This window comes from Melanerpes formicivorus, unplaced genomic scaffold, assembly GCF_026170545.1.
Source record: "Melanerpes formicivorus ecotype bairdi unplaced genomic scaffold, bMelFor1.0.p_v2 SCAF_26, whole genome shotgun sequence".
Lineage (NCBI taxonomy): Eukaryota > Metazoa > Chordata > Aves > Piciformes > Picidae > Melanerpes > Melanerpes formicivorus.
Genome location: NW_027142378.1, coordinates 8,777,128 through 8,804,867, shown reverse-complemented (window position 1 = coordinate 8,804,867; position 27,740 = coordinate 8,777,128). Strand labels below are relative to the sequence as shown.

At 45.4% G+C, this 27,740-nt stretch overlaps 1 protein-coding gene across 2 annotated transcripts in view; it reads left to right on the top strand.

Annotated features, from left to right (window-relative positions):
* The first annotated feature begins 3,704 nt into the window (after positions 1-3,704).
* The window catches only part of SUSD4 (sushi domain containing 4), an 80,901-nt gene continuing 56,865 nt past the window's right edge, over positions 3,705-27,740 (top strand). The window contains exons 1-2 of one of the 2 annotated variants that reach the window (XM_068153539.1): positions 3,705-3,779; positions 4,091-4,246. In XM_068153539.1, coding sequence (XP_068009640.1) covers positions 4,126-4,246 — 121 coding nt within the window. In that variant the 5' untranslated portion in view covers positions 3,705-3,779; positions 4,091-4,125. Of the gene's footprint in view, positions 3,780-3,866; positions 3,932-4,090; positions 4,247-27,740 lie in introns of those variants that run through there. The other variant, XM_068153538.1, reaches the window with a different exon arrangement.

Genomic DNA, 27,740 nt, shown 5'->3' with positions numbered 1-27,740 from the left:
GGGAGATGGAGGCAGTTCCATGAGGATGTACAGAGGAAAAAAGGAAAAAGTCACATCATCACTCTGCCTTGTTTCCACCTGCTCTGCGCCAGCGCTGGTTAGGGGTTATCCCCACTGGAGACAAGGCAGAGTTAGTCCCTACAGGTTTGAGGCTTAGCTGTAAACAGGCTTAAAATAAATAGTGGAGGGATGACCAAGTGTGGGAAGGGAAGAAAAAAAAAATAAAATCACAAAATCTGTGCTTGTGAAGCACTGGGGAAGGTTGCTGAGGGACAAATCCTTCTGTAGTTTACAGTCTGTACTGTGTAACCGCAGCTCAGAGCTTCAGGTGCAGCCCATGAACACTGCTCTGGCCCCACTTTGGCTCAGGAGGATGCACTAAAAGTGATTGTGTATGTCAGGCTTGGGCACTGAGATACTGCAGCCCTTCAGGTAATCTACCCCTTCCAGCAAAGTCCAAACTGAAGCCCCTTCTCCTCTGCCTCTCTGTGGGCAGGCTTGATGCAGGCTCCATCACAGGATCATAGAAACATGGGATTATTCTGGCTGGAAGAGACCTTTAAGATCACAGAGTCCAACCTAAGATCACCATGGCCATTAAACCATGTCCCAGAGTGCCATGTCCACACATTTCTTGAACACCTCCAGGGACAGTGACTCCATGCCCTGACTCCATCCTCCTGCACCTCTTGCAGCTCCTCAGTCTGAGCTTTCCTGGGCTGCAGGAGACCCACTCTGCTTTTGGCTGCCAAACTCCTTTGTCCACTGGGGGACAGCCCCCCCAGCCCTTTGGCTGCCGCCACCATCTTGCATCCTACACCTATGAGCTCCTTGGCAAGAGCTGAATTTTTACAACTCATTAGGATTGGGAAGAAGAGCTGCTGCACAAGTGAGCACAGATTTTCTGGTGCTGTTTGGAGTGGTTGTCCTCCCACTTATCCATGATAGCTGATGACTGACCAGAGCACTTGGTTGTCCTTCCTCAAGCTGAACAGTGTAAACTGCAGGGCTGCACACACATGTGGGCAGGAGCAGAACCAAGGGTCAAGTAGTGTCTATCAACACTGACAGATGTTACTTCACTCATCTCTTCCTCCTTGGAAGGCTGCTGTACACCTGAGAGTAATGCCCCAATCCATGTTGAAGGCAGACTTTGCATTTTAATGGGTGCAAAACAGGAACAAGCTAGCATGCTGGGGATGTGATCTTGTGCTATTTTGATTTCAAAAATCAAAGCTATTAAAACAGTGACATAAAAATAAAGATCCTACTACCACAGATCATAGAATCATAGAGTGGTTTGGGTTGGAATGGACCTTTGACATCTCTCCTAGTCCAACAGCCCTGCAGTGAGTAGGGACATCTTCAATTAGATCTGACTGCTTGGAGCCCTGTCCAATATGACTTTCATTGTTTCCAGGGATGGGGCATCCACCACTTCTCTGGGCAACCTGTGCCAGTGTTTCACTCAGTGTCTTCCTTTTATCTAGCCTAACTCTCCCCTGGTTTAGTTTAAAACCATTGCCCCTTGTCCTGTTGCAACAGGTCCTCCTAGAACATCTGTTCCCTTGTTTCTTATAGGCTCCCTGGAGCCTTCTCGTCCAGCTTACAAAGCTCCAACTCTCTCAGCCTTTCTTCACAGAACAGGTGCTCCAGCCCTCTGATCATTTCTGTGGCCCTCCATTGGACCCACCACAACAGGTTCATGTCCTTCCTTTTCTGTGGGCTCCAGATCTGGACACAGTAATCCAAACAAGGTTTCACCACAGTGGAGCAGAACAGCAGAGGCACTCCCCTCAACCTGCTGGCCATGCTTCTTTTGAGGTGTCCCACTGCCTATATCATTGATGAAGATGGTTCCAGTACAGATCCCTGAGGGACACCACTTGTCATCAAACTTCACCTGGACATCAGGCCAATACAGAGAGAGATTAGGAATAATAACCTGTCTTGGCAGGGAAGTTGGAGTCAATGATGTCCAGAGGACCAACCCCTTCCATTCTGTGATTCTGTGAATTGCTGCATGATTGCTCTGTCCTGCCACTTGTAGTAGGCAGCAGTTTACTGCCTCAGGGGAACCATGCCTATCATGTAATTGTGCCTGTGTGGTATTTGCTCAGCTTAGGAGAGCTGTTACTGACCTGAACTCTCTCTCTAGACTGGCTGAGGAGGTGAAAACTGAGCTGGTAAGGAAACGATGCTTGGGTGAAAAGGCTCTGTTATTTTCCAAATTTTCCTCTTTAAAAGGAGCAGCAAAGGTATCTCAGAGGTTGAACACTCTCTTAGCTGAGAATTTGCCACTTGGTTTTCCTTTCTTAATGGAAGACCTGTATTTCACTACAAGATGCCCATTTTCTCCCGGGGAGAGTAAAGAGAGAAAGAACTATACTCCTCACGCTGCTCTTTGAACCGGTACGTGTACTGAGTTGAGCTGAAGTCCCTCTTCAATAGCCTGCAATTTTAACACAGAGGGCACAGAATCAGGTGTCTGAGACACTTGAAACCTACCCCAGCTTTGATGCATCCAGATGTTCTGTTTTCACATGCCATTATCAGAAGCCCATGAATCTTTAGGGTACGAGTTTGCATTGAGTCCAAGTATGTTTTGTTACAAATGCACCTTCCCTTGTTCCAGTTTCTTCCCCTTGCTGTACCCCAGGAGTGTGCTTCACATCTTAACCATCTTTGCAACCTCCTCAGCCAGAGGACCCCCTGCATGACCTCTGAGCAAGCGAAGGGCTGCAACGCCCAGCTGAGGGTATTTCACAGTGCAGTACAACTAGCACCAGAAATCATGGAGCTATGTCACAGTGGCTTAGGCCACCAGACGGTGTCTCCAATTCAGTGGTTCCAGGCAGTGAATTTCACAGATGGATTAAGTCCAGCTGAGTGCTGCTCCTAACAGGCCAACTGCTTCAGCTGGCAGGCCAGAGCATACTGCCTTTCTCCAAAGACAGCTGATGGGACAGTGTTCCATAAGATACCTTCTCACTCCCACCACCTGGGGATGATGCAGCACTGGCACCCTGGGGTGTTAGTCTATTCTCCTAAGTAGTGATAGAACAAGAGGGAATGGCCTCAAGCTGCACCAGGCAAGGTTTAGGCTGGACATAAAGAATTTTCACTGAAAGGGTTGTCAGGCATTGGCATAGGCCGCCTAGGGAGGTGGTTGAGTCACCATCCCTGGAGGTGTTTAAAAGCCATGTAGATGTGGTGCTTGGCAATACAGCTTGGTGGTCGACTTGGCAGAGAGAGTTGGACTTGATGATTCTGAAGGTCTTTTCCAACCTAAATGATTCTATGATCAGCACTGACACAACCCACACCTCATATCCACTGTTCTGCCCGTCTGCTGAAGCACAGGGCATCTTCAATATGCTGCCTCAGAGCTGCTCACCCTTTTGAAGTGCGAAGTGCCCGAAACTCCCAGGAGTGAAAAAACCATAACTTCGCGTTCCTCTGCTTTTGGAAGTGTCTGGGCACCGCTCCAGGGGTGCTCCCCGCTCCCTCCGCTCGGGTTTCCTGCCGGCAGCCCCCCTCCCTGGGATGCCTACCCGGCGGGACGCCGTGCCGAGCCTTGCCGAGCGCGGCGGGGCGCCGCAGCCTTGCCCGCGGCTGCCATGCGTGTGCGCGGTGGCGGAGCTGCCCGCGCTGCCGCTGGGCGCCGGCGGTCCCGCAGCGCAGGGTTCCCCGCGGCGGCTCTCGGCTCGGCTGCGCGGCCGCGGCCGGGAGGGCGCGGACAGGTGCGCGCTGCGGCTCCCCGCTGCCCCCCTCCCCAGGTAAGGGCCGCATGTGCCTGCGTGTGCCGCGATGCGTGTGCGTGCCCGCCCGCCCGGCCCCGGCAGCTTGCCGAGCCGCAGCGGTGGAGGCGGCGGCAGCGGCAGCAGCCGCGGAGGTGCCCGTCGGCGCTGGAGGGGGGGAACCCCCGCAGGTAGCGGAGGGGGTTGCGGGGCCGGGAGGGCGGCGGTGCGGGCGGTGCGGTGCGGGGGAGGGCGGTGCGGGGGCAGCCGCGCCGCGGGTTGCGGGAGCGGCGGGGGCGACCTGCGGAGCCCCGGGCAGCGGCGAGGCGGAGCCGGCTCTCTCGTTACAGGCGGCGACGAACCGGATGCCTTTGGCGGGCAGAAGATGTGTCATGGGAAGCAGGCGAGCGGCGGCGGTGCCCTCCCGGCGGCGCAGCGGCGGGCGCTGGCCGCGGCGCTGTGGCTGCAGCTGGCTTTGAGCCTCGGCCCGGGGCCGGTGGCGGGCGGTGAGTGAGGGGCCCCGGCCCCTGCCCCCCTTCCTCCGCCTGAGCCGCCCCTTTCCCTGCCGCCCCCGCAGCTCCGGTCCCGGGAAGGGGTTTGGGGCGGGGTGGGGGGATAGCGGGAAAACTTCCTCCCCTGCGCCCGGCACCCTCCGAGGGGAGCGAAGAGCCGCTCTATCCGGAGAGTGTGTGTCCCCCCACCTCTCCCACCCCTGTCCGCAGCCTCTGGTACCTCGCACGGGGACCCCTGGGAGAAGGGAGCCTTGCCCCGGCCCCTGCTAGGCAGCAGTAGCTCTGTGTAAGTGCAGCGTGATTTTGAAAGAGCGTCATGTTTTTCATTGGGAAAAAAACCCCAGAAAAAAAAAAAAAGCATCCTTCTCCTCCGCCTCCCCCCCGCGATCCGCTCGGACACCTCTCAGATGCCTCTTGGTGCAAAAGCCCCATGCAGCTGGGGGCAGCAGGAATTTCGGGGGGACGCAGTCGCGGGATTTAGGTCTGAAAAAGGCAACGTCCTTCAGCACTCTCCTCGTGGAGGAGCGACACAGCCAGCTGTGGGGGTTTTGTTATTATTATTTTTTTCCCCTTTTAATTTTAATTACATTTTCACACTACCATTTTAAATTATGGAGCCTGTGAGATATTTTCAGCAGGTACATTTAATCACAAAATTGCTTTAAACGGATCCCATAATTAGACTCAGATTGCTGGAAAAGTCTTAGAGTAAACTGCTTTGCTGTAAAAATGAACTTAGCTCTGATAATCAGAGCAGCTTCACATTTCTATTCCGGCATAGTATTAGATATTTATGTTGGGGGAATAAGCCATTTTATGATGGAATCGCACCACTAATGGCAGACAGAGTCTAATCTAAAAATTGCCTGGGCTTTTGCTCGCACCAAAGGTGCCAAAATGTTCTAACTTGAATGCCTAAGCTCAAGCAGCTCCAATCCAGATGTGTTTTCTGTCTGTGAATAGAGACTTAGAGCGACACGGCTGAAAAGGACCTCAGAAGATCACCTGGTCCGTCCTCCTCTTGATACGATTCAGTCCTAATTTTCTCTGTGGAGGTGATAATGCCATTTTCCAACAGCAATCCCATGAATGCAGAATTTGATTCCAAGCTTTTAAACTGTTGCAGTCGCTAGGAATCCCTCTTCAGAAATCAGTGGGTTTGGGGTTTTTTGTATCTACCACTGTGTTGCCCTTGGTTTCCTGCCCAGCTTGCTTTCAGCATGGTGATGCCATTCTGCCTGTCCTGTGCTTTCCTTGCCATTGGACTTGCGTGAGCTCCTGTCCTTCTTTACCCTTCTTCTTACGGCTTGATTCATAAAAATTGAGACTATTCCAAGCCCCCCTACCTCCACCTCTCCCAGAGGCTGTGTCCTGGAGTTTGATTGTTGGCACTTATTTAGCTGATTAGTGCAAGAGGTACTTCAAAACATGGTTTATTTCTCCCTTGAATGTAGTAGTTTTCATCACAGCCTGCAATAACATCTTCTGCGATGTTGATCGTTATTCATACTGCTGCCTTTCACCTTGGCACCGTAACTAATTCTAATTCCATTTGTAAGGCATTTCAGGATCCCTCACAATTTTTTATTGTTATTAATTTTTTTCTCTTTGTAGTCCAGAGTGTAGGGAAAGGCAGCACACTGAGTGCTGCTGCATGGGTAAAACAATCAGTGAAAAATATTCATGGCTGTTCTTACTTTACTATCGCTATTATTTTCCAGTGGGGTTGTGCTTGGAAGTTAGGCACTATATAAATACTGCTTAATGTGCAGGTCTTCCATGAGCTAGAATGGATGGTTGTTGTGTTGGCTGGGGTGGGGTTTTTTTTCACCTGGAGTTATTCAAGTAGTAAAAATCATGAGCTCTGTAATTATAGCAGAAGACTGTAAATTAGAATCCCTCCTGTTTTAAGACTCTGGAGTATCTGATCAAGCTTGCTTTCCGTGAAGCCTCAGCTCTTGACTCCCCAGCCTGTGACCTAGAGTTTGAGAACTTGTAAGTAGCCATTGTTACTGACCAAAGTTGTGTTCTCCTGGGACCTTTAAGCATGTTATTTCTGTAGGGCTCTCCTCATTTTCTGGATTCATGTATCCAGACAGAAGGCACCCAGCATTACTGACTGCTTTGGAAAATGTAGCCCAAATCCCTCTCTGTCTTCTCATTATCTGTTAAATAAAGATAATCATACTTCTCTCAGAGATTTGAAAAGAGCTTTGATGGCAGTTAATGAAAATACTATGGAGGTGGAAGGAATTTGTTTCAAAAGCTTTAGAAAAATAGTAGTGACAATATGCTGAAATAAAAACTCTCTCACATAGTAGGAAATTAAAATGAATAGTTTAGGGTTGTTTTTTCAATAAAGCAATCCCTGGCTTACATTTTGGGTCCCATTTATAGCTTCCTCCTTTCCTGAGCTGATAGCAGGATTTGGCTGCTGTAATAATCCTGTCATGACTTGTGTGACTCCTTCTATTTTATATCTGACTAAGCTGTATTGATTGTCACATTCTACCATTTCACCCCAAATCAATACTACTTATAACTCCTTTTTTTTTCCCTTGTCAATAACCCTACAGAGAATAACTCTGTTTATTACATTCAGACTTTCCCAAAAGTGGATCTAGCAGAAAATTTGCTGTAGAAGTGAACTCAAATGAACAAACCTTTCAGCTATCAATACACCTCATTCCTCCCTGATGTATTTAACTCTGCTGATACCAGATCTCTCGTGCATCAGCTTGTGGCTCTCACAGAATCATCTTTGTTTATCTTGCTTTTTGCTATCATGTCATAGTGTAAGAAAGAAAGAAAGGAAAGTAGGAGCAGGCTGGGAAAGCTAGGAGGAGGGAAAATGAAATTCACAAGTGGATGAAGCTGATGAGAAGTTATTTGGTCCTTTTAAGGCATTGTAAGTTATCTGTAAGGCATTGTTAGTATGGAGATGATAAGCTGTAAGAATAGATTTTTATACCTGTATTTCAAATTCCTGGAATTACATTAGGATGAGGGGGAGGGGGAAGGGGGAATCTAAAAGGAGACTGAGAGAGAAAAAACGTTCAGTAAGCTTCTGGTTTTGAGGTTTGTTACGTGGCCTTAGAATTTTGTCATTGTAGCCAGAGGGTGCATGTCTGCTCTATCGTCCTAGCTCGGTTGTTTGAGCCTTGTTCTTCCACAGTGTCTTCTGCACGGCCCCATGGAGAGGCTCAGCGTTGCAGTGTGAGTCTCTGTTGGCTTGGACAGGATCATAGGCTGTCACGTTGTCTTACCTCTTGTTCTCAAGCAGGGTCAGGTGTAATTATGTTCTTCTTGCAGGATGTTTATTTAATCTTCTTCTTAAAAGGTCTCCACCTCTTCTTTAAGCACCCTCTGTGAGTGCTTCATCAGCCTTTACTCTAGCAAGTTTTTCCTAAGGTCTAACCTGAAGCACCCTTGCTGCTGTTTAATCCTGCTAGTTCTCATCTTCATGGCAGACATTCAGCAGAGCTGCTGCTCCTCAGCTTTCTGGCTGTCTTTCACGTTCTGTTCCACCTCTTTGGTCTTTTGCTGCATAAATGGGGATTCCAGTTCCTTCAGACTGTATGGCCACAGTTTCTCCAAGCTTTTCCCAAGTCTGGATCACTGGTCATTCAGACCATGAGCTTGCTCCCATGGGGCCATGTCCCTGTGGAATGCACTGCCCAGCAGCCTCATGAGTGCTGAACAGACGTGAGGGATAGCTGCCTGTGCTTTGGAAGCTCTGACCCTATTCAGACATCCTGAGTACTTTTGCCTTTTTTATATGACATGGTTTATACCCAGCTTCTGAATCCCTGTAGCTCCCAGGCTGGCTCATCCAGGGCTGCTACCTGGCCAGGTGTTCCCATCTCATATCCCTCCTTTTATTTAATGTATTCTTTCTTTTTAATATTTTTGTTGTGGTGGTTGGCATTGCAATCCCTTGATTGACTTTCCCTATTTTCATGTCCTGCAGCCAATGTCCCTTCACCTTGTTGGATGCTTTTAAGATGGGAAGTACTGTACCTCACGCATGGTGGTGCAGAAAACCGTCACACTGTGAAGCCTTCAAACATGGTATTGAATATTAGTGATACCATGCAGAATTGTGTGGGGTTTTTAATAGACCAAAGCTGAATTGTTACTGCTCTGTGATTTTACTGCATTTAGTTGAAGTCTTGGTTATGTCTTGGTTATGATATCTAACTTCTGCCTTTGGATGTGGTGGCTACCAAACCCACATCCTTCAGGTTTCTAAGGATAGTAGACTTGTTTCCTTGTACCACACAAATTTTTTGTGGGTGCTGATGATGCAGACCCACCTGAAGTTGTTTTTGACAAGAGAAGCCAGCCAAAGATTCCCCCCAACTGCCTTGCATACACTTTTGAGATGATAAAAAATGCTGTCTGGAAAAAAACCACAACAATCAGAATGTTTTCTGATACCCTCTCAACTAAGTCTGCAGTTAATGTATTTTACTCACTCCCTCTCAGCGTGTCTGCTTCGAGTCCTCTGTATATTTGATGAAATCATCAGTTGTTTTGAAGGATTGTTTTTAACCTCCATCTTCCTGGAGAAGCTCAGTATTTTGACAGCAGCTGATTTTCCCCACTGTGACACGATCTTATTCTCAACCCTCATACAAGCTTCTCTCCTCTCTCTACATCCTTGAATTAGCAGTGAAGTACCATTTTGCAGCCATTCTGCCTGCAAGTGGCAGAAGGCTGCTCCTCGTTTGTCTTGGTGGCACATCCTTCTGCCCACAGCCTTGCAAGAGGTGGATCTATTTGACATAGGAATCTTAAATCAGTTTCTTAGCATCCTGAAAGGAGGAGGTTTATCCCTGATTTACCATGGGATTTGGAAACTGAGGTTAACTTTGCTTCTCTGGTTTGTTCCCTTACTCCTGGGATTAGAGTAGACTATCTTTGATCTCTGTATTAGGGATGATTACAGCTTTAGAAGAATGAATTAATTATGCTCTGCTTGATTTTCTCATCAGTGGATAAGTGATGTAATTCATAGCCATGTTGTTAGGTAGTTTGAGAACACCCCAAATGAAATATTACAGGGGTGAGACATGAGGGGATTTTAACAAAGTGCAAGCTAAAGTTTACTTGAGTAGAAGGCTCTTTTTGCTGCTGCTGCTGTGTGGATTTGTGGATTAATAATTCATTTTTCTTACCAGAATTAGGAATATGTACTCTTTTCTTTAACTTTTACAGCTTCTTAGGGATTTTTTTCTACAGTGATGCTCAGGTACTCCATTAAAAAAAAAAAAGGAAAGAAAAATCCTTCTACCTCTGATTACAATTCTTTTCCTTTTGTTTAAAAAACAAAATACACATTATTAGAAGTTAAAAAGCCTGGCACTTGGGCTGTGCATTTCAGTGAGCTTTTCACAGAATGTTAGGGCTGGAAGGGACCTTGAAGGATCATCTAGTCCAACCCCCCTGCCAGAGCAGGATCACCTATAGCAGATCACACAGGAACCTATGCCAGATCGCACAGCAGCGCAGCCAGGCAGGTTTTAGGCATGAAAAGGACAACAAAGTGTGACCCAAATTAGTATTAGTAGTGCAAATGTGAATGAAAACCTGTGTTGTGCTTAGTGGTGACCATAACTTAGTAAGAAGATGAGCTTGAGGGATAAAGTGGTGTAGTGTGTAGAATTTGATTCACTAAGTGTAAAAATTTGCTTTGCTAACGTATTCAAGGGATGGAAGGTGCCTGTATCTTGCCAAATTCAGCAATTTAACTGTGAAACCAACATCTCCTCACTTAGTTTTATATCTTCTCAGCTACTTGCTTCAACGAGGCACAAGCATGGCATTATGAAACCAATTACAGGCTGTACATCTACTGGATTTCACAGCAGAGCAGTTTATGGCAGCAGCTTTTAATGTCCACACTTCCTTTCTGGCTGTTGTAACCCATTGCTTTTTGTCCCCACCAAGTCTGGTCAGTTGTTTTCCAGAGGGGGCTCTGGTGACTTTTCCTGAACAGCTGGGCTGCTGATGGGATTTATCCAGATTGGGGCGTTTCTTTGTCCTTGTACTGAAAACAGGAGAAGTGGTTGTTGGTGCCATCCATGTGCACTGAGCTCCTACTGGGAGTCATAGCATCATAGAATGGTAGGGGTTAGAAGGGCCCTCTGCAGATCATTAAGTCCAACTCCTCTGCCAAAGCAGGTTCACCTAGGGCAGGTCACGCCGGAGCACATACAGACAGGCCTTGAAAGTCTGTAGAGAAGGAGAATCCATGACCTCTTTGAGCAGCCTGTTCCAGTGCTTTGGCAGAGAAGTTTTTGCTCACGTTGAGGTGGAACTTCCTCTGTTTCAGTTTGTACCCATTGCCCCTTGTCCTATCACAGGGCACCACTGAAAGGAGACAACGTCTTCTCACTCACCCTTCAGGTAATTGTAAATGTGTTGGATCAGTTTTCATGCTCATGATGGGTGACCCCTGAATCTATTGACTTTTAAATTGGATAGTGTCCATCCTGGGTTGTTCTTCTCTTCATTATTAAGGGATTATACGATGTTGTTGCTGTCTAGAGAAGTTCCAGAATTCACCAGGAGCATTTCTATATTAAATAGGCTTTGTTTGGAACACTTCTCTACTAAACAAACCTTGGAGTTTTGGTGGGTTTTTTTTTGTGTGTTGGTTGGTTTGTTTTGGTTAGTTTGGTTGGTTTTGTCTTGGGGTTTTTGGTTTGGTTTGGGTTTTTTTTCCCCCAGTATGATCAACTTTGGAAAGTAATATATGGGGCTTTTCTGCCAGGGCCACTACTTACTTTAGCTAAACACATCACATTAAAAGAAAAAGAAACACCAACCAACATATAATTTGGCAAACATTCTTGCTTGTGCAATAGTAACAACAGGGATAAAAATGTGACTTTTTTTCTTCTAATACAGCCCTTCTCATCCATAGAATTATAAAGCACTTTATAAAGGAGAATGGAATGGGATGGAATGGAATGGGATGGGATGGAATGGAATGGAATGGAATGGAATGGAATGGAATGGAATGGAATGGAATAAACCAGGTTGGAAGAGACCCTCGAGATAATCATGTCCAACCCATCATCCAACACCAGCTAATCAACTAAACCATGGCACCAAGCACAGTTCTATTATGTCCCTTTGTGTATAGGAAAATTGCTATAGAAAGGTTAAATGACTCAAAGCCATGTTTCACCTAAGAAACAGATCTTGCCTTAGACTGGGAAGAGATCTTCTAGGTCTCCATCCAGCACTTTCTTCTGTAAATAGAACTTCAGGAAATTCCTAATCCATGATACTGCCTTTGTACTAGGATTTTTTTTTGCTGTGCTAGTCTTCTAACTAAAATGAGCACTGGATTTCCTATTGACATCAATTGCTACTTAAGCAAATCACAAAGGGAGTTTTTTTCCAGTGGGGTTTTATTTGCCTGACTCCTTTATGTCTGAGATGGCACATGGCATTTGTCCAGGTGCTAAAAACATCTTCTGACTAATGAAAATTAAAATGTTATAAGTAAGGGTTGAGCACTGAACACCAGCATCGTGCAGTTTCTCCTGGTGCAAAGCACATATTAATAGGAATGCTATTTCTGCCTTGCTCAGCTGTAGAGTCACAACATTGTTTCAGTTGGAAAAAGACCAGTAAGATCATTAAGTCAGACCTTCAAGCTAAGACCACCATGGGAATTAAACTGTGTCCTGAAGTGGCACAGACCACCATGGGAATTAAACTGTGTCCTGAAGTGGCATGTCTACACATTCCTTGAAAACCTCCAGGGACAGAGACTTCATCAGCTTTGGGCAACCCATTGCAATGCTTGTCATGTGGTTGGTGGTTAGAGTTTACAAGAAAAAGCAACTTTAAGAAAGCATAATTTTTAATTAATCCTCACATACTTGAGAAGTTGGAGAGGAGAGCACTGCATGACCAGGTAGCTCCATAGAGACTGTGGCATGAGTGTCGTGGCCCTTATATACTGCCCATGGCAGGTTAGAAGTATCACAGTATCACAGTACATTAGAGGCTGGAAGGGACCTCAAGAGATCATCCAGTCCAATCCCCCTGCCAAAGCAGGATCACTTAAGGGTGGTCTGCACAGGAATGCATCCAGGTGGGTTTTGAAAGTCTCCAGAGAACGAGACTCCACAGCCTCCCAGGGCAGCCTGTTCCAGTGGTCTGTCACCCTCACTGTAAAGAAGTTTCTCCTCATGTTGAGGTGAAATCTTCTATGTTCAAGCTTGAACCTGTTGTTTCTTGTCTTCTTAGCATGCACCACTGAAAGTCAGTGGATGTGTAATACTCTAATGTAAGAATGAGTTCTGCTTAAAGCTGGTTGCTTGCATTGGAATAGGGAGGTGGTGGAGTCACCATCCTTGGAGGTGTTCAGGAAATGTGTGGCCATGGAACTTTGGGGTGTGGTTTAATGGCCATGGTGGGCTTAGGTTGGCAGTTGGACTTGATGATCTTAGAGTTCTTTCCCAACTGAAAAAATTCTGAGAGGGGTAATGTAAAGGATGGATTACACAGGTACAGTGCCTTGTCCCTCGCTGTTTCTTTTGCTTACTGCAGGTGGTGAAGCCACGCAGAGCTGGGAAGCATGCAAGGGCTAATGGTGCAGCAGAGTTTCTGTGTGAAGCCAAATTCTGCACTTAGTGAAAATGTATAAAATCTGAGAGAACAACTTTGCTTGGAAACTGAAAAGAGGAGACAGGGCTTACAATAGACTTAAGAAGAAAATAGGTTAGGTTACTAAGGGTTAGATTATGTAGAAGTTGGGTTATCAAGGGTATCTTGAGGAGGTATCCTAAAAATAAACTCTCTTGTACACTGCTAAAGAAAAAAGCAGGATATGGCATGCACATGAACCAGGGGAATCATTATATCACTGGACTCCCATTCTGGAGATCTAGAGAATAAGCTGAAAAGAAGAGGCTGTCTTTGAAAATGCAAAGCCTTCAGATCTTCTCTTTTGGTACTGCAGAAAGGCAGCAGCATGCATAGTTGTTGATCTGTCAAGAGACTGGAGAGCACCATACACATTCAGGAGAAAAGCTCCCATATGTGCTGGGAGGGAGGAGAAGATGCTCAGAAGTGGAAGCCTGTAAACGTGACATCCTCTTCTCATTTCTGTCATTAGCACCAGTGAAGGAAGGCATACACTGAAAAAAATATGGCATGAAAAATTCATCTCCATCTTCCTGGAGATGGAACAATAGACTTAAGAACAGAATCCAGAAATAGGACTGGGAAAGGCCTCAGAAGCACCTGTAGTTCATTCTCCTGCTCAGAACGGGATCCCCACACACACTTTAGGGAAGTTATGGTCATTAAACCATGTAATGGTCATTAAACCATGTCCCAAAGCGCCACATCTACATGTTTCTTGAACACCTCCCAGAATGGTGACTCCACCACCTCCGTGGGCAACCTATTCCAATGCCTGATCACTCTTGCAGGAAAGATATTTTTCCTAATTTAAACCTCCCCTGGCACAATTTCAGGCCATTTCCTCTTCTTCTATCACCTGATACTAGGGAGAAGAAACTGACCCCCACCTCACTCCAACCTCCTTTCAGGGACTTCTGATGAAAGCCTCCTCTTCTCCAGACTAAAGGTTAAGGTCACAGCTAAGTTTGCATATAGCACAAGATCAGATATCTTACCAGCAGCTATCGAAAAGGTCAGCTTTGCCTTGCTGGTTTGGAAGGGCTTGCAAGGATTTTTCCCTAGTCACAAGTGAAAAGAATCAGGAATACATTCTCAGAGCCCTCCTATAAAAGATGCTTATTTACACAGTCAGGTCTCCTTGGGGATATCAGACCAACTCCCTCTACTTGATGGTGATGTAAACAGTATGGTTATTGCCACACTAAATTGCACCCCAGTGAATTAGTATTTTATTTCTGCAGACTGAGGGAAGTTGTGTATACTGAATAGCCCTGTGGGTAATACATTAGGTCTACACAAAAGCCTGTCAATAGCTTGAGACTTCCATGTGTGTTTGCACACACACACACAACTTGAAGTGCAATTTTTAGAAGCAGCTACTCACAGGTGTTGCTTGAGTTCCCATTCAGAGTAAAAGGAGTGCTGGTGGTGGGTAAGCAGAAAGCTTGTGTCATCCAGCAGTCTGGAGTGGCACAGGGAGAGGTGGGGGGTATTAGGGGATAGGTGGGGAGGAGGTGCTTTTTCAGGCTAAAATGGAAGTTGGAGAGATTTAAAGCAATGCTAAGAGCTGAATTATCAAGAGGAGGAGTGTGATGGTGTGGGGATTGAAGGTGACAGGATTGCTTGTTTGAGTAAATCTTTTAGCTGTAAGAACTTGATGGCACAGAGTATGTCTTTTATCTATGTCTAATTATGGCAGGTTTAGGCTGATGCCTAGGAAATTTCCCACACACATATCTTGAGTAAAAAGTGGTAGAATGTAAATAAATTGCCATTGGAGGTAAGGGGGATACAATGATAAGGTCTAAATAATCCCATTGGTCTGATAACTAAGATAAAGGTAGTTGTATGAACTAACTTTTTCTCTTTCATGGCTCTTTGTTCTAGCTGATACTAGCTGGCAGCTTTTGCTTGGCTGTGTTCATGTTGTGGCTAAGTACTAACAAGCTACTCCCTGCTTTTCTCTTCTCTTTCCTCTTTCCCCTTGTACAGGGAGGAAGGCAGTGGAGAGGGGAAACTCTTGGTAACCCCCTTGTTTTGTCCAGGGGGGGTTCTTGTGTTGTTTATGAATTGTCAATACACGTAAATATTGTTCATTTTGTACATAGTCACTGCATTGCTTATTTCTAGATTTTAGCTGGCTTGTAAGTGCAGCTTCATTTGCTTCCATCAACTCAACTGGTCTGGCAAGTTTATTTTGGGGGTACTTTTCTCCAAATCAGCTGGGGGGGTAATTTCAACCCACCAATGGGATGGCATTCAACAAGTCCAAGTGCCGAGTGCTGCACTTTGGCTACGGCAATCCCATGCAGAGCTACAGGCTGGGGTCGGAGTGGCTGGAGAGCTCCCAGGCAGAGAGGGACCTGGGTGTGCTGATCGACAGCCACCTGAATATGAGCCAGCAGTGTGCCCAGGTGGCCAGGAGGGCCAATGGCATCCTGGCCTGCATTAGGAATGGTGTGGCCAGCAGGAGCAGGGAGGTCATAGTGCCCCTGTACTCTGCTTTGGTTAGGCTGCGCCTTGAGTACTGTGTCCAGTTCTGGGCCCCTCAGTTTAAGAAGGACATCGAAACACTTGAGCGTGTCCAGAGAAGGGCAACAAGGCTGGGGAGAGGCCTTGAACACAAGCCCTATGAGGAGAGGCTGAGGGAGCTGGGATTGTTTATCCTGGAGAAGAGGAGGCTCAGGGGTGACCTCATTGCCCTCTACAACTACCTGAAAGGTGGTTGTAGCCAGGAAGGGGTTGGCCTCTTCTCCCAGGCAACCAGCACCAGAACAAGGGGACACAGTCTCAAGCTGCGCCAGGGGAGGTTTAGACTCGAGGTGAGGAGGAAGTTCTTCACCGAGCGAGTCATTCGTCATTGGAACGGGCTGCCCAGGGAGGTGGTTGAGTCGTCAACCCTGGAGGCGTTCAAGAGGAGATTGGACGTGGCACTTGGTGCCATGGTCTAGTCATGGGGTCTGTGTTGATAGGTTGGACTCGATGATCCTCGAGGTCCTTTCCAACCTAAGTGATACTGTGATACTGTGATACTGTGATACTAGGGAGGTGGTGGAGTCATCATCCCTGGAGGTGCTCAAGAGGGGCACTTGGTGCCATGGTTTAGTCACGAGGTCTGTGGTGACAGGTTGGACTTGATGATCTTTGAGGTCTCTTCCAACCTTGGTGATGCTGTGATTCTGTGAACACTGACAGTCTGTGTAAGCCTACCATGCTGTCCCCATGTTTGTGTAGCGATGATTTGTGTTCTGAAAGCCACGGGTACTTAACAAGACTGGCAGTCATTTTTCTCCACTGAGCTGACATTTTAAGGGATATTGTGTACACATCTTATTATGCAGAGAAAACACAAATGATCCACTTAGAACTGAAAATAAATAATAAATAATTTGGTCTCCTGTAAATTGGACTTATAAAATAGCTTGATTGCAATTACCAGCTTTGCAGTAATCTTGAAGGAATTAGGATAAAATTGTGTTTATCAACAGCAGTAGTAAAAATGAGAAGACACAGACATTTGTCTTGCTCTTGTGAAATGTAGAACATCCTTCTCTCCTCTCCAGGGGGATTGTGATTCTCCCTGAAAAGTACAGTCACAGCCATTCTGGGGCAGCACCACATTGCTGCATCTGCATCACTAGCTCCCACTCCACCCCTCCTTAGCTTCTGAGATAATCATCCCAGGCAGTTCTTCCTGTTGCTGACATGCACACGGAGATGCTCTGTTTTTTTGCACTCCCTTTTTTTTTGCTCACTTCTCTGAGACCTGAGACCAGCAGAAGAAAAGTACAGTCCAGGATGGATTTTGTCAACATGAAGCTTGTTTGCAGAAGCTTGCCTAAATTCTTGCTTTTGTGGTGGAGTCGCCGTCATTGGAGGTGTTCAGGAGGAGACTTGATGGGGTACTTGGTGCCATGGGTTAGCTGTTTGGGTGGGTTGGATTGGTTGATGGGTTGGACGCGATGATCTTGAAGGTCTCTTCCAACCTGGTTTGGTTTATCCTAAATAAAGGTTTATTCTAAATAAAGCTAGGATATTTTAGTCCAAAGGGAATATCCCAGTGAAAATATTCCCCAAACAAAGTACAGAGACTATTGCAAAATGGGTGCAGATGAAGCTAAACTCTATTATACTCGTGGTGTCTTTGAAAGTGAGTTGTGATGGGACACACCACTGCACACTGGCTGTAAGAGGTGTACTGGAGGCACCTGCAGAAGGTGGCACGTGGACTGTCTGGTCCTAAAGGAAGGATGGAAGAGGGGTACATGACTGTCTTTGTATGCACCCATGCACTAATGCGCTGAAGCACTTTTCCACATGCAGATTTCTTTCTGTCTTTGCAGGGAGGTGATTATGCTATCATAAGATCTCTGAAGAGCAAAACCAAAGCAGTGTTTCAGGAGCCAATGAGATTGGCAGCTTGCTGTGAATGTTAACAAAATACTGCTCTTTGTAACCTTGGAAATGCCATTTGCTGTTATTTCCTTGATCCAAATGGCTTTGGGAGTAGGATGATGTAGGGATTTTCCTGTTCATCAGCTGTCCATGTCTCCTGTGAATTTTCTCTCTGACTCTGAGGCAGTCCATTATGCCATGGCAGCTGTGATAGCCACAGCTCAGCCAAATTTCCTGCAAGAACAAATTTGGATCCTCTGTTTTATCTCCTACACTTGACCTTGGGAATGAAGGAGGTGGGGGGAGTGTATGTTGTATGAGATGAAGAGGTTTGGCTTTATGAAACAGTTCCAAAACCATGCCCCACCTCAGTATACATTCAGGAATGAAGAAAATATCATCTTTCTAGAACAGAAGATGCTTCTGGTCATTCTGATTAGATATACAGCCTGTCCTTTCAGCATCTGAAGCTCTCTCATACTTGCTCTCTTACAGCTTTGTCAGTCCCTACTTATTTTCTCCTCTGACCTATTTTCAGAAGTACTTCCCTGAAAACAAAATGAGCAGGTGGACTGATGCCTTCTCTGAGAGGTACTCTGGGAAGCTACAAGGCACTTAGGAAGTGTTTAATATGTTTATTTAGTCATTTTGCCCCTGTGCAGCCTTCTACAGATCATCTTGTCTATCAATCTAGATCAGATAGCTGTTAAAAAAATCTTCACAAACAAACAATACCCATTTTCCTTGATTTGAAATAGCAAATGAAAGGCAGGGGGTAAAAATTTACAGCACTAGATGGGGAAAAGAGAGATTGAGGGATGTACCATCCAGAGGTTTATGTATAGCTTCTTGTTTTCTTCCTACTTGTAATGGCAATTTCAGTCTTGGCTTCCTTACCAAACTCAACTGTTTCCATTTTGTTTAGTCCTGGGCTATCTTACTGAGTTTTGAAACCAAAGAGTGGTCAGTACCCAGTTCCTGAGTGTTGACATCCTTGCTATCATTTCATGGTCTCTGCTAGGAATGGAATAAGGACCTGGGGGTGCTGGTTGATGGTAGGATGAACATGAGCCTGCAGTGTGCCCAGGTGGCCGGGAGGGCCAATGGCATCCTGGCCTGTATTAAGAACAGTGTGGCCAGCAGGAGCAGGGAGGTCATTCTGTCCCTGTACACTGCACTGGTTAGGCCACACCTCGAGTACTGTGTCCAGTTCTGGGCCCCTCAGTTTAGGAAGGAGGTTGACTTGCTGGAACGAGTCCAGAGAAGGGCAACGAAGTTAGTGAGGGGCTAGGAACACAGCCCTAAGAGGAGAGACTGAGGGAGCTGGGGCTGCTTAGCCTGGAGAGGAGGAGACTCAGGGGTGACCTTATTGCTGTCTACAACTACCTGAAGGGAGGTTGTAAACAGGCAGAGGTTGGTCTCTTCTCCCAGGCAGCCAGCACCAGAACAAGAGGACACAGTCTCAGGCTGCGCCAGGGGAAGTTCAGGCTGGAGGTCAGGAGGAAGTTTTACACGGAGAGAGAGATTGCCCATTGGAATAGACTGCCCGGGGAGGTGGTGGAGTCGCCGTCACTGGAGGTGTTCAGGAGGAGACTTGACAGGGTGCTTGGTGCCATGGGTTAGTTGATTAGGTGGTGCTGGATGATAGGTTGGACGTGATGATCTTGAAGGTCTCTTCCAACCTGGTTTATTCTATTCTATATAAGTCTAATGACTTGAATTTGTAAAGCTAAATAGAAACACTGCTATTGGCATGACTCACTATTATTTTTAGCTCTGAAGGGGAGACAGTGGAGCAAAGGTTCATCTTTCCATACCCAGCTGTGTCTTTTGTTGAATAATCTGATATTGCTGAGAGGCTCAGTCTTCATGCTTCTGTTTTTAATCAGGCTTCTGCAAGATGGTATGCATCTGTGAGTTTCTTTTCATAATAGGCTGACTTCTGGAGAGAGAATAGCTCTCTGCTCTCCTTGTAAGGTACCCATTCTTGCTTAATATTTCTAAGGAGAGAGACTTTGCAACTTGAAGTATTGTTAGAAAAAGCTGAAGCAAAAAAAGGTGACTGATTTAACTGAAACAGCAACACAGAAGTCTTTGGATCAGGTTTGTGCTAGTCAAAACATTTTCCCCTTTTACCTGCAGAATGCTAATTATTTTATTGAAAAGATACTTTCCAGGGGTGAAATGTTTGTCAGTAGTGAAATGTTTGCCAGTAGGAACACAATAAAGGAAGACTCATGTTTTCCTGTAGAATCATTAAGGTTGGAAAAGACCTCAAAGATCATCATGTCCAGCTGTCAGCCCACCACCACCATGGTCACTAAACCATGTCTGATAGAGCAATGGCTACAGTGCCTTTTTTAACAGCTCCAGGGACAGTGACTCCACCACCTTTCTGGGAAGCCTGTTCCAATGTCTGACCACTTTCAGTAAAGAAATGTTTCTTAATACCCAACCTAAATCTCCCCTGGCACAACTTGAAGCCATTTCATCTTGTTCTATCACTAGTTACCTGGGAAAAGAGACTGACCCCCACCTCACACCAATCTCTTTTCAGGGAGTTGTAGGGAGCAATGAGGTCTCTCCTTAGCCTCCTCTTCTCCACACTAAGCAACCCCAGTTCCCTCAGTCACTCCTTGTGCTATCTGTTCTCCAGACCCTCCACCAGCTTTGTTGCCTTTCTCTGGACACACTCCAGTTCCAGATCAGTTGCAGTTTGGAAAACTGCAATGATTTCTGAGAGCTTTTTTTCTCCTAGTCTTGTTGAGTGCTGCAAAGTTGAGGAGGTTGTGTGGCCCCTGTGCTCCTGCCAGGGTTACCTGGGAAGTAAACTGGTCAGTAAAATCCCCTGTGGCACACAAGCAATTCCAGTTTCTAACACTGAATTTCTAAGTAAGGGTGTTACTGTCAGCTTCACAAGAAAGAAACGTACTTGCATCTTAAAAAAGGAGTTAAGTGACTTTGGAGGTTAAGAACTGCTTTACAACTGGCTTAGGCACCGAAGTAAACTTACAGTCTGAAGTGAAACAAAGGCCCTGTGAAGGTACAGGCCAGACCAGAGAGGTACTACTGCCTCTGAGATACTTGCTAAGAGTATGAGACCAAAGCAAAACTCCACAATCAGGTTACAGAGGGGTTAAATCTTGGACTGCAGCTCATAATGGTGATGCAGCATATTTGATAAAGAGATTACATTAAATTGAAGAAAAGATTTAATGTTATTTTTTCTTTAAATCACAAGGAGAAACTGCACATAGAAAAACCTTTTCCTGGGGAAAAACCCCCAATTTAGCAGTATTTACATCTCATCTGAACTACTTCTTAAGGAAGACATATGATAGTGAGCCTTAGCTGAATTGATACTAATACGTTCTCTGTAATCAAGCCTTGCTCTGCCACATAGGGAAAATTTATCCCAGCCAAAAAGGGAAGTTAGGGTAGGGAATAAGGAATACAGGGGAAGAATGTGCCTTGCATTATCAGGGGATTGCAAACTCAGATGCAGTAAGATACAGACATTTTGTCAAAGAAGTCGGGTATGTAAGTTTAAAGCTTGCTCTAGGCAGTTTTAACTTAGCCAGCACTTCCAGCAGCTGATAACCCAAAGTGACACTGACCTTGGCAGACTTACCAGGGTAAGCTTCGCACAGGGAGGAATTATTTCTTGATCAAGTATATGAGAGACAGTCCAGCATTCCTTCAGTATTGATTATGGATGTTTGTTTAATCCCAGAACAAACATACTGATTGTGGATAGTGGAAGCAGGCTCAGTCTCACTGTATATTTGAGCTAGTTCTGTATCCATTATACAATATCCTTGGGCACAGTGATGCCACTGAGCTTTTGCTGTGCCTCTTTTTTCTCATAGCTTTTTTTGACTGACTCCTTTTAAAGCTGTAAAGCATGGAATAGGTAATACTGGTTTTGTTCTGTAGCTACCCACACAGCCTTTTCTGCTAGGCTGTCGTTCTCTTGGCCTTGTTGTGTTCATGTCCAGGGGATGCACCTTTGCTTGTGGACATGCAATGGCAATTGCACAGGTAGTTTTCAAGTATCCTAGGTGGCTGCTTTGAGGTTATCAGTATTTAGAGACACGGTGGAGGCAACTGAGCCACAACGTCACTATTTTTAATCCATCCTCTGTGTACTGAATCACTGCACCTCTTGCTAAATCTGTCAGGGCCCGTGGGTGTTAAATGCTGCTAGGATGTAAATCCTTTTTCTTCCAAGGAGCCACCCAGACTCAGGAAATAAAGTGCCATGATGGCAACAGAGCTCTGCTGTACTTTCCCCATGCTAATTGTAGTGGTTTCTGTTAGCAGAATTGGGCAGCTCTGGAGTGACACCATAATCCAAGCCCTTTTCTGGAAGGTGACAAATTGTGGCCCAGTGGACAGACATTTTTCTTGGACTAACAGAATGATGTGAATGCCAAGAACCCCACTGATATTCTCATTTTAGGCTTAATATATTAAGTGGTTATGATTGAAAAAAAATAATACCAAACCCAATCAAAACCATCACCAAAAGTGTTATCTGATACCTTAGGAAATGTGGCAGCTGAAGTGTTCCTTCTAGGTCTTCTGCTGAGTGACTTGCTGGATTCAGAAATACTCTTGCACATGCTACTTCGCCCATCTGTTCTCTCTGCTCTCTCAGATCCCCTGAGAAGGCAGGGAAGCAAAGCTCAGAAGACTTCTCTTCTCTCTGCTTTTCAGAGAAAAGAAATTGTGTCAACTGCAATGCATTGCTTAGATGCAAAAAAAACACCCCGAGCAGGCAGGAAAGAAAGCCAGATAGTACCTCTGACTTATGAGGCTGATTTGAGCAGTGGTCCTTGAGTTACAGGCCTGGATGCTGACATTCTTGGGCAGCTATGATTTTTGTTCATGTTTGTTCCTCTCGTTAACATTTAAATACAGGATGTAATGCTGTGGTGAGAAATGGCTTCACTTGTGCTTATTTATTTGTTTTTAACAGCATGGCCTTTAAGGCAATAACATTTTTGAAGGCTGAAGCTCTTTGTGAGCTAAATCTCTGTTGACAGCACATGATTGATTCAAATTTGCAGATGGCACAGGTTTCCTTCTTGTGTCTCAACCTGTCTTCTGATTACTTGCACACAGACCCAGCCACTGACAAACTCGAAATGTTCACGTGGATGAATGCTCACATATAAGTCTTACACATAGGTGAACGCCCACTGCTTTATGCATTGCTTGAGGGAAAAATACACTTGTACACAATAACCCTGTTCTTTATACATGTGTAATAGAGAATGAAAAGTGATGAAGCCAGTAATGGGAGCAGGGGGATTGAAAAGCTGATTTATAAAAGAACTGAAAATGGAGATGGTTGTATATTCAAGGGTGCTGAGCACAACAGGGATTTGTACTTGATCACAGATCCTTCTTCCTTCAATAGGTCATCACTTGCTAGCTCCAAATATGAAGTTGCTTTACCTGAAGGCCTTCTGTTACTCTATGTGCTCTTACAGGACACCTATCTGTCTTATAACCCCAGGCCACTTGACACTAATTTCTAATAATTGCTATTGACTTTGAAGGAAAAGCCAGTATTGAGCAGGCAAAGAGAATGAATTGTTCTCTGTCCCTGAAAGTTTTACCTTTAGCAGCCACTTGTCACACAAGGCTGCTACCACAGCCTGTTTGATGTTCTTGCCTTAATGCTACCTGTTTTGGTGGAAACCAACCAAGTTATGCTTTGAATTGCATCAGAAGTAAAATGGCACAATTAAGTAGAATAATTCTAGAAGAATCTAGAAGCATCTGAGGGAGCTGGGGTTGTTCAGTCTGGAGAAGAGGAGGCTGAGGGGAGACCTCATTGCTCTCTACAACTAGCTGAGGGGAGGTTGGAGTGAGGAAGGGCCCAGCCTCTTCTCCTTGGTGTCAAGTGACAGGACCAGAGGAAATGGTTTCAAGCTGCACCAGGGGAGGTTCAGGCTGGATGCTAGGAAGTATTTCTTCACAGAGGGGGTTCCCAAACACTGGAATGGTCTGCCCAGGGCAGTGTGTGGACCTGGTGCTCAGGGCCATGGTTTAGGTCTGCCCAGGGCAGTGTGTGGACCTGGCGCTCAGGGCCATGGTTTAGGTCTGCCCAGGGCAGTGTGTGGACCTGGCGCTCAGGGCCATGGTTTAGTGCAGACCCTTCAGTGCTAGGTTGAAGGTTGAAGTGGATGATCTTTGAGGTCTCTTTCAACCATATATATTCTGTGATTCTGTGTTTTATATTGTTTTTTTAGAGTATTACTTCTTTACTATTGTTGTTATTTCAGTCTTCCTTTTGTTCTTTGTGCTGTTCTGTTAAATCCATGGTATCTCAGCCCACACAGTGTTGTATTTTGCTCCCAGTTTCTCCTTCCTATCCTGCTGTGGGGAAGGAGAAGGGGCAGTTGTGTGAGCAGCCTCATGGGGCTCAACTGCGGCTGAGCCTGATCCACAACAGGGTTGAAAAGGTTGTTTGTCAGTAGATAATGCTTCATATGCTCCAAGCTGAATTAATTAAGACAAAAAGGCTTCTAAATGGAAAAACTTTAAGAACTGGAGCTACCCATCAGAGCTACACAGCCTGATCTCCTTAGTCACGTCCTCTTCAGCCACACCACTCAGTTCATAGATTCGTAGAATGGTTTGGGTTGGAAAGGACCTTAAAGAGCATCTAGTTCTGACTCCCCTGCCATGGGCAGGGACACCCATGGGACACCAACTAGACCAGCTTGCTCAAGGCCTCATCCAACCTGGCCTTGAACACCTCTAGGGAGGGGATATCCCTGGGCAACCTGTTCCACCCTCACTGTAAAGAATTTCTGCTTACTCTGTCTGAAAAAAATGCTTATAGACATTGGTGTTTGCTAAGCAAAAGCAGTGTCTATATTGTCTTGATCTTTTAACAGTAATGGTTCTTAATGTTGTCCTCTTGCTTTTGAGCCCAGCTCCTGACTCTCATTTTTGTCCTCTGGGTCCTGACTTTGAATGGAGAACTTCTACCCTCATTTCTGGGTGAGGTCATGTATCTGTTGCTACCAAAACCAAATGCACCATGTGCTGGGATTCATCTCTTGGTAGACCATTAGTGAACCTTGCTCCAAGTGTCAAGTTTAACAGCAAAATTACAGGTTTTTAGCAGGCAGTGAAATAATCTTAACATTGCTCCAGGGTCGATTTTGTGGGGTTTTCATGCAAGTTACTTCTGGAACAGAGTGGGATATTATATTCCACCTACTTGTTCTTCATGTAAATATATACTCAAGCACTTGCTGGAGGCAGTGATTTCTTAAATCAAACAAGTTATATTTATTTAAGCATGGATCTTTTATCCACTCTACCAGAGCAGGTAGCAGTTCCTTAGACTGATTATTCAGGATGAACACCTCACACTTCCTCAAAGCTTGCATGAGTGTGTCTTCTGTATGTGCAGAGTATTCCTCTCATTCTGAAGTGGTCACCGCTCCTGTTCACAGATACTCCCCCTTCTGTGGCCTTACCACATCCCTTCTTCAGACATTGCTTGTGCCTTCAGGTACCCTTGGACTCAGTAGCTATGATGCTGGCTTTGTCTTTTTTTACAGTTTGTATGACCACATCAAAAACCTGCTGGTTGAACTAAAGGCCTTTCCATAGCCTATCTTAGATGAGCTGTCACTGCGATTCCAATGTGTGTTGGACTTGTCATGCAGAAGCAGGCCCTGTTCAACTTATCACTGGGACAGAGTGGTGAGAACTCCACCTGCATCCCACCTGCAGGATGAGTTTATTTCAAGTGTGGAAAGCTGTGGTTTTGTATTTGAAATCTAGAGGAATAAATAGCTCAAGTAATTGTCACCAAATTGTGTTTCTATTCAGTTTCAAAATGATTTTTCAGTGATGTGTTAGCACTGCCAGCTGGGAAGTCTCCTTAGGCAAAAGATCTGACTGTTTCAAATGTATAATGGTACAGAATAGCTATGTAGAAGATGATAGTTCTGTCCTTTGGGCATGTGTCTCTGTAGGCTGAAGAAATTATAGTTTCATAGTTTCATTCAGGGTTGGAAGGGACCACAAGGATCATCCAGTTCCAACCCCCCTGCCACGGGCAGGGACACCCCACACTAGATCAGGCTGGACAGAGCCTCATCCAGCCTGCTCTTAAACACCCCCAGGGACGGGGCCTCGACCACCTCCCTGGACAACCCATTCCAGGGTTTCACCACTCTCATGGTGAAGAACCTCCTCCTCACATCTAGCCTGAATCTCCCCACCTCCAGCTTCATTCCATTCCTGCCTGTTTCCTTAATGCCCTGTATGTATTTTATGAAATGTTATGGTTTTCTCTTTCACACATCTGGTTTCTTTCTCTTTTCTGTTTCTGACTCTGGAAAGTTGTGCTTTGTAGTTGTGGTCTGGAGTTTACAAGACATTACAGATTTAAATTGTGAGATATATGAAATGAAGCATATTCTTCTTCAGAAGCATCCTCTAAACTGAAGACTTCAGCTATTCTTTGTTTTGAGTGCTTCTTGAAGTCTAACCTCTGTATCACCATGTTCTAAATCTGCTAGAAGGAGGATCTGATCACTTGTAGATTCCAATTTGTCCTTATGTGAGGTACAGTCCTTAGAGATGCATTGAGGTCACTGGTAATCACTCCTGTATTCATTTTCCAACCAAAGAATAATCTGACTGATTTTCAGTAGAATTTTGCATAAAGATAGAACTGCAGTAGTGTGAACCATGCACTTTGCCTTTCATATTTTTAACCTCAGTTTGCCCTTGTGCATCTGTCTTGTCTGTAAACATATCCAATGCTAGAGCTTTCTGTGCAAAATAAGTCCAAAAAGCAATCACTTAGCCATATACATTCCCCCTTCCCTCTGTACCACATTAAGCAATAGTGCAGCTTAGCTCAGCTTTTTCTTGTGGCTTTTCCCACTTGTGCTCATTGAGAATAATTCCCACCGTGACCTAAGTCTTTTGTTTCATTCAGTAACAATACTTTTTGAGATCACAGTCATATTCTATACAGGGTAGCTCTGCAGAAGAGGTGAAATTCTGACCCCCTTTGTCACCCATATCTGTTGCAGTTGCAGGTCTTGTCTTTTTGCTTCTCAGTCCTAGGAACACTGAGAGATGTGGTCATAAAGGGGTGGTTGCAGGAGAGTGTGGAACTTCCTCACTTTGAGATTTGGAAGATCAGTTTGATTCGGGGCCCTGAAATAAATGTGGCAGAGTGACTCATTGGAAATGTGTTTTTCTTTCCCTTAGTTATAAACTCTGTAGCTTCCTTTTCTGCCCCCACCTATAGAGTGATATGGTAGTTGAGCCAGAAGATGAGAAAGACGTCATGTGCTTTATGACTTCAAGTCATAAGTGACTTAACAGTAGAAGAAGTATTTGTAATTGCAGAAGCCATAGGGATATCAAGTAAAGAACCCAGAAGGCACATAGACTATAACAGACTACCTGCCACTGGCCTTTGATTGAAAGCAATCTTCAGAATATAGCAAATTCTTTAAATGAGTCAGAGTCAGCTGTAAAAAATGCCACCACCTGGCCTAGTCTAAAGTACCTTTTGTGGTTGTTGTTTGTGCATGTGCATCCAAGTCTGGTGTGATGCAAGCACACATCTTAAAGGAGAGTTCTTTTTCAGGTACTTAAAAAATCCTAATAATAGAGGCTGACATTTGGGACTGACTGATGGAAAGCAGCTCTGCAGAGTCCTGTTAGACAACAAGCTGACCAGGAGCCAGCAATGTGCCCTTGCAGCAAAGGCGGCCAACAGCATCCTGAGCCCCATTGAGAAGAGACTGAGACTGGGGCATGCTGTGTGTGAAAAGAAGCTGAAACTGTTTGGCCTATAAAAGAGAAGGCTCAGTGGAGGCCCTACTGATGTATAAAAATAACCTTAGGAAGGTACAGCAAAGAAGACAGAGTCAGGCTCTTTTCAGTGGCGCCCAGTGGCAACACAAGAGTCATTGGGCACAAACTGAATCACAGGAGGTTCCCTCTGAACATCAGGAAACACTCACTTTGGATAACCAGGCACTAGTTGCCCAGAGAGGTGGCAGAAACTCCATCTGTGTTGATATTCAAAACCCAACTGCATACAATACTGGGCAGCCTGCTCTAGCCAACTCTTCTTGAGCTGTGACATTGGACTAGATGATCAGAAGGTCCCTTTCAAACTCAGCAGTTCTTTTATTCTATGATATATGACACATCAACATACATCAGAGGAAGCCTCTCTGTCAGGCTTGCCTTTCAGGCCTGTTGAGGATGTGGGAAGTGTGTGTGACATACTCCATTATATAGCTGTGAAATAGGATGCACTGGTAATGTCCAAAGCACATGGACTTGTGTCAAGCTGGGTGCAAGGTTGAGGTATGTTCCTAATATAAAGAAGCAGCTGAAGACCTGGGACCTG